The 6870-nt window shown below is 36.5% G+C and overlaps 2 protein-coding genes across 3 annotated transcripts in view; one reads left to right on the top strand and one right to left on the bottom strand.

Moving 5' to 3' along the window:
* The window catches only part of LOC117943095 (nuclear factor 7, brain-like), a 214395-nt gene that overhangs the window by 69706 nt on the left and 137819 nt on the right, over positions 1–6870 (top strand). The gene's annotated exons all lie outside the window — the stretch shown is intronic.
* LOC117943107 (butyrophilin subfamily 2 member A2-like) overlaps positions 1223–6870 on the bottom strand; it is a 27116-nt gene continuing 21468 nt past the window's right edge. Inside the window, exon 4 of one of the 2 annotated variants that reach the window (XM_034869034.1) lies at positions 1223–1814. In XM_034869034.1, the coding sequence (XP_034724925.1) occupies positions 1771–1814 (44 nt within the window). In that variant the 3' untranslated portion in view covers positions 1223–1770. Of the gene's footprint in view, positions 1815–1956; positions 2179–6870 lie in introns of those variants that run through there. The other variant, XM_034869035.1, reaches the window with a different exon arrangement.

Raw genomic sequence — 6870 nt, 5'->3', positions numbered from 1 at the left:
ACACACACACACAAAGTAAAAGGAAGAAAGTATTATGTATTTGTTTCTGTTTGGAAATAAAGTTAATGTTAATGTACAAACATGAACCAGAGTAGCAGGTGCACTCAGGTGTGTGTGTGGGTGTGTGTGTGTGTGGGTGTGTGTGTGTGTGTGTACTATACGGTTTTATTCTTAATTTTCTTTCTTAATTAACTATTTTCTCTTCATAAGTATACTTTTTGAATTCTGAATTTTATGATTTTATCCTCTTAATTTTCATAAAATCACGTTTTTAAAAAAAAATTTTCTTCTTATAAATATTCAGATTTTGTTATTTTTACATCAATCCCTTTTTCTTCTGTTAAACGTGAACTCTTATCTACGTTCAATCGCTGCTGGTGAGGGACGTCATGGCGCCCTCTGGTGACGTTATGGCGCCCTCTGGTGGACACGAGCAGGAACTACACGCAGAGCGCCAGGAAACAATTACACATTAAAACATGTTTACTGGGTTATTATCTTAATTTATTATTTTATTAATTATTATATTCCTTTAAATCTTATGTACTGAACCCATTTTTTACATTTTAGTTGTTTAATTTTTCAGTATTTCTTTGGCAATACAATGTCCTTTTGTTTTAATAATTATTATTATACATTTAAAATCTTTGATCAAACTAAAAGGGATATAGGGTTTCAAAATAATGGCAGTTAATTTAATTAATTTTACTTTAAGTTCAGTGGTCACATTTAACAGAAGATACAGGATTTAACCAGTTGCATGGGAAGAATATTTTCAATATAAAACTAATTTAAGATGAATAATACTCAGAATCCTTAGAATAACTTTTAATTTCATAATATCAAAGCATTGGTAACACTGAACATTCAATAACAAATCAGAACATGAGCAGAAGTGATGAAGATTGTGTTATAACTTTACAGAAAGGGAAGAAAAATGAATATTAGGCTGCTCAAAACAATAAAAGTATTTACATTTTACATTTATAACTCAAACATTTACAGAATAAACTGAAAAAATGTCTCAAGGTTTTCTTCACTTTGATTCATCGCACTAATATTTAGCTGCATAACCATATTTCTGACGTTTTATTCAAGGCTTTGATTAGTATAATTTGAATAGATTTACATTCAAATGATAAAAGGCACTATATTATGGATTAACAGCATAAATAGTGCAAGTACACAGTAAAGTGTCCAGTAAAGAGGCTTTTATCTTTAAAAGACAGTGATAGAGACAGTCAGGAGAGACCAGAGAAGACCTGCAGGAAGGGTCCTGTGGAGGACTCAAACCAAAGCCACCACGGTGAGGACTCAGCCTAAAGTCCCGGCTCTACCCGCTGATCCACCAGGGCGCCGCTTCATTCACTGAGTTAGATAAAAAGATCAATTCCACATCTCAGCCTTTACTATTCTTCTACACACACAGGCAAGAAATGATCGTCTAAAGAGCAAACAGCTGGAATAAAACACTATAAAATAACTAAAAGATTACATAAAGTTACCTTTTTACACAATATATGTCACACTTCACACCATCACAGCTAACTTCTGAATCTAAAATAAAGACTTCTAAGAGCATCATCATGTTGAGCTGGTCCTCTCTGCTCTACACACCTCTGGATCTGGAATACTGGACCAGTCTTACCAACAGGTCCACCATCAACTAGAACTGAAGACCACATGAACCAGCCTAACTGGGATAGAACACAGCAGAAAATAACTGGAGACTAAATCAATGTTTCCAGCAACACAGACGTCATCAAAGCCTCATGTCATCATTAGTGAACGTTCATTTGTCTCTGGAGCTGAACCTGCAGGAAAAACACAAAACAAGATTTAATATAATAATGAAACCTTCTGGTTCATATTCAGGCTGCACAGTCACAGTTTCTCACACATGGCTGTGGAACTAGAGGCCAGAGTTAAAAACATTAAAACTAATAAGCATGAGAGTAAAATTAACTTGTTGGTTGTTTCTTTAAAACCAAAATGCAGATTTATGTCTCAGCAACCCACTCAGATTCAATCTACTGCAGACTGCTGATATTTATTACGAAATGAGAAAAGTTTCCATGATGTTAGTTGAGATGCAGCAGCTAGATAACGAGGTGGAGACGAGGCTCCACTCGTTAAATGAGAGGACATCTTTAACGGTTTAATCAAAGGACTCACCAACTACAACAAGATCAACGTAGAACACTGGAGGTTTCAGATAATCTAGAGGATCACAGAGGTATCTTCCACTGTCAGCCTTCGTCGTCTTTCTGATGATTATGGAGGCGTTGCCTTGTTTCACTTCTTCTGGAAAATATTCAACTCGACCTCGGAACTGTTTGTCTTGACCTTTGACCTCTACCCTCTGACCTTCATGATAATGGAACATGATCTTCCATTCACCTTCCTTCTTGTCATATTTCTGCCAGATAAACCATTTTAACCTAAGGTCCACCTTGGGCCAGAGGCGGCAGGGTAAAATAACATCACAGCCTTCTTTCACTGTGATGACTCTTCGCCCTGGAAGATAAAAACATTATTAATCAATATGTTTACATGCAGAGTCATCTGTTTAATTATTAAAAGGTAGAAAAATACTTATAAGCAGAATTAAGTTCCATAAATGCAGTTTAGTTTTTTCTTCAGTATAATTATTTCTGCATATTTTTTTAAACACGACCAACATATTTTAACCATGTAAGCTTGTTGTGTATTATATTATTTACATACCCAACAGTACAGTACATTATATACCCTACGTCAAATATAATGAATCATTTTAATGATATGATTTAATAATAAAATAAAATGATCTCCAGAACATTATAACATCTTGTAACAGTTTTATTAAATAAAACCTGTAATAAAATCGTCCTCTGGTGTAAATACCATCAGAATGATTAATGACTGAAGATGACTCTAAACATGAGATATGTATAAATAATATATTATGTATAAATAATCTGTTGTGTTGTCTGCTCATCATGAATATGTTGAGACCATTCATTATTTTAACTTACCTTTCTTACGATGTAATATGATGTAGCCCTTGTTTATGAGCACACTTAGAGCTAGAACACCACCACCAACAAGAGTAAGACCAACGAGACACTCAGTCCATCTAGTGGAGAGTCCTGGAACAGAAGACAAAAAGATAATATTAGAATCAGAATATAACACGGATCATATCAAGCAGACTGTACATCACTAAATATAGAGAGCTTTCTGCTGCTCTGCCCTACGTCTTCCTCCTCACCTTCATCACCTGGACTCTTCATCAGTTCCAGTCCCAACTTAAAACAGGTCTGCTTAGAGACCCGAACCCTACAGAACCTCCACCAGGACCACTTTATTTTACTCATTTACTGAGTCAAAGCTTCACCTTATAACCTGATACTTTATGTTATAAAATGAAACTTTACACATTGTAACGTGAAAATATCTCTAGTGAGAACATGAAACTCCTGTTTTAATAAGTACACAGTGAGCAGATGAATAAATTGTGAATCATAAACACAATGTAAGTTCTACTTCATCATTCTTCCTTCTGTCTGCTCCATCCATTCCAAACCCTTCTTAGAGTATGCATACATATCCCAATATCATCCACCGTTCCCATCAGCAGCAGAATGTCACCATGTCTCAGCCCAAGCAGGAAGAAGAACCCTTTAAAATCATGGATATGAGCCTTTTTACGCATGTATTCATCCGCACACCATGTCTTCATTCAAACAGGAGTTTCATCTTCTAACAGAACAGAAAATACATGATCTCCAGAACATTATAACATCCTGTAGCAGTTTTATTAAAGAAAATCCAACTGACTTTATGGTCCTCTGGTGTAAATACCATCAGAATGATTCATGACTGAAGATGACTCTAAACATGAGATATGTATAAATAATCTGTTGTCATTATTTTAACTCACCTTTTACATGATATAATGCGATGTAGCCCTGGTTTACACACATTAGAGCCAGAATACCAGCAACATTAACAACAACACCACCAGCAACAACAACAGCAACAACTATAAGAACGATGGATCCAGTGGAGAGACCTGGAACAGAAGACAGGAAGAGAATGTTAGACTCAGAATGTAACACATATCATATCCAGACTGGACATCAGTCTCCACACAGAGGACAACTGGAGGGTTGAATGGTCCTGAACTCTGAAATCTAAAACTCTGCAGATAAAAACAGGTGGAATGAATGCATAGGCATCATTTACAGAGGGGGGGGGGGGGTGGTGGGGGTTACAACCTGGCCATCAACACTAATAAAACTGGCCAGTGCAACCCCCAAAAACCTATCATGATTTTCATTACATAAATAAGACATTTGGACCATAACTTGAGGCAGAAAAAGCACTACATTGTTGCAGAAACATTCCCCAGAACACACAGAAGTGTGTGATACGCTCAAAATGTATTAATTTGATTTTTATTACTATTATGCAAACACTAAAAGTTGTACTGCACAAGATCAACGGATCACAACACTCCAGTGGCCCCCCAGGTAAATTACATCATTTCATCCTAAATCTAGGAAGGTAAATACGGTGTAAAAGGTGAGAGCTCGTAGAATACAATCTGAACTTAAAGTTAACATTTGCATCGTAGAAAATGTTCACACACCTGTATTCTGAATGTGAAGTCACAGAAAAATATTCTCAAATGTGTAGATTGATATTTGCATGAACACAATGACAGCTGCAAGCGTGTAGTGCAATATTTACTTGTGTACTTTTTAAATTCTGGTTCATTTTTCATCACAACCACAACTCAGTGATTACAGACAACAGAGGGCAGGTTTTAGAGTCTTTGTGTCTCTTAACAGACACACAATGCAACTAATATGTCTGTCCAACATGAACAGGGCCCTTACGTAACATCAAGATGTGTTTCCAACTCAGACATTGTTTTAATTCTCCTTCCCTGTCTCCATCTTGCTGGTGGCAGTTTGTCTGGTTAAAATCGACAGGTTTTTGTCTCTATTGTTGTGAAAAAACCTTTTAGACTGAGCTTTGTTGTTGTTCATGTTGTAGACAGTACCGCTATTGCTGTTGTAATGCAGTATACGTTGGAAGGTAAAATTATGTTTTGTTTTTTCAGATTGTCCTTTTGAAAATGGTCCACTCACTTTTGTAGTAGCCCCCCCAACATAGTGTCTCTGCCTCTGCTTCACACACACACTTTTTAAATTATTCACAGATAAAACCAGGATGAGGAAGAACCTTACCATGAACATACACAGAGATCTCATTAGAGACTTGATGGCTGATTGTCTCCTGTGTTGCCACACAGCGATAGAGGTCGGTCTGGGTCACAGTAGTCCTGAGAGTGATGTAGAAAAGGTTTCTTATTGGTTCCACCTGGGTCTTCTGAGCAGGAAGTGTGTTTCCAGCACTGTCCCGCCACTCTACTTCAGGTTCTGGATCACCGTGAACCTCACACTGCAGCAGAGACCAGTCCTTTGTTTCCTCAAGTATAGTGACGGATGGTTTTGGCGCCGCACCTGAACACAGTATGAACAACTCACTAGAGGACCATCAAAGCATCAAAACATTCAGAACACACACACACACACACACACACACACACACCTTCCTGGATGAGGATTAACAAAAATTGACCAATGCACATACATTTTAGTCACTATCATTATAAAATAGTAAAAAGGAAGATTTTTTAAACATTTTTGAATTATTAACATTTACACAAACTTAAAACTGACGGTGTTGTGTAAATGTCTCCACTTTTAAGAGATTAATTAATAATCATACAGTACCTCCAGCTGTTAATCCTGTTTATAATAAATAAAATAGCCCCAGTTAAAATGTATTTAACGTGTAAAAGAGATATTAATAAACTAACGGAGGCTCATTTAAAAGAACTAAAGTCCACAGATTAAATATACCCCGTTTGAGTTAAAACAGAAGTAAAAATAACGCAAATAAAAGTCAATTAAATTCCTCGTTTAGCTTTAGCGCCGCTCAACAAACTTTCAAAATAACGTATTTTCAGTAAATTTAAAGTATTGACAGAACCTCCGACCAATGAAGTTCAGTCTCTCTGAAATCAGGAAACGCCCCGGAACAAAATGAACCAATCAGCATCTTCCTACAATCCAGAGGGACGTACCAACCGGACCTTTAACTCAAACAGCCAATCACAGGAGAGTATCGCTACGTGGCAGCTAGTTTCATCCAATGGTAAGTCAGCACCGTGGAAACAAGGTGAGCTTGTAGCCAATTAAATTACCTGCTTATGGACCATATATGGACGTTTATGTAGCTGGTCTCCGTGGTAACGGGACACCAGCGGAACAGAGTAACTTTATTTATATGTTTATGAAGGCGAGATTCAAGATAATTAACATGTAAATCTTTATCTTAATCTTTATTTAAATATTAAGAACAAATTTATAGTCAGATTTAACAATGTAACAAATCAAAAAGAGATTTGTTAACATATTTCAAGAGTGTACGGCTGCAGCCTGGAGCGTCCCATGTCATCGGTGCCGTCTCATGCCGAGGTGTGTCCAACGGTAAATCCAGAGGGTCAAAAATACGAAATCGCAAATAATTTTCCAGATGGAGTCACAGGTAAATTTGTGACATTTGTTGCTATCAATTGAAAAACGTTAATAACTGTTCAAGTAACAATTTTGCCATACATATAGTTTGCTGATTTCTGAATGTTATGGTTGTGTTGACAAGATAAATGCAGACTATCGTCTGGAATAAAATAAGCCTGCATTAACTATCATGCTAATGAATAAAATACTTGTAATATATATATATATATATATATATACACTCACCGGCCACTTTATTAGGTACACCTGTCCAACTGCTTGTTAACACTTA

Source organism: Etheostoma cragini, chromosome 4 (genome assembly GCF_013103735.1).
Source record: "Etheostoma cragini isolate CJK2018 chromosome 4, CSU_Ecrag_1.0, whole genome shotgun sequence".
In the NCBI taxonomy this organism is placed as follows: domain Eukaryota; kingdom Metazoa; phylum Chordata; class Actinopteri; order Perciformes; family Percidae; genus Etheostoma; species Etheostoma cragini.
The sequence above is the reverse complement of the archived record's forward strand: the minus strand, read 5'-3'. Positions and strand labels throughout refer to the sequence as shown.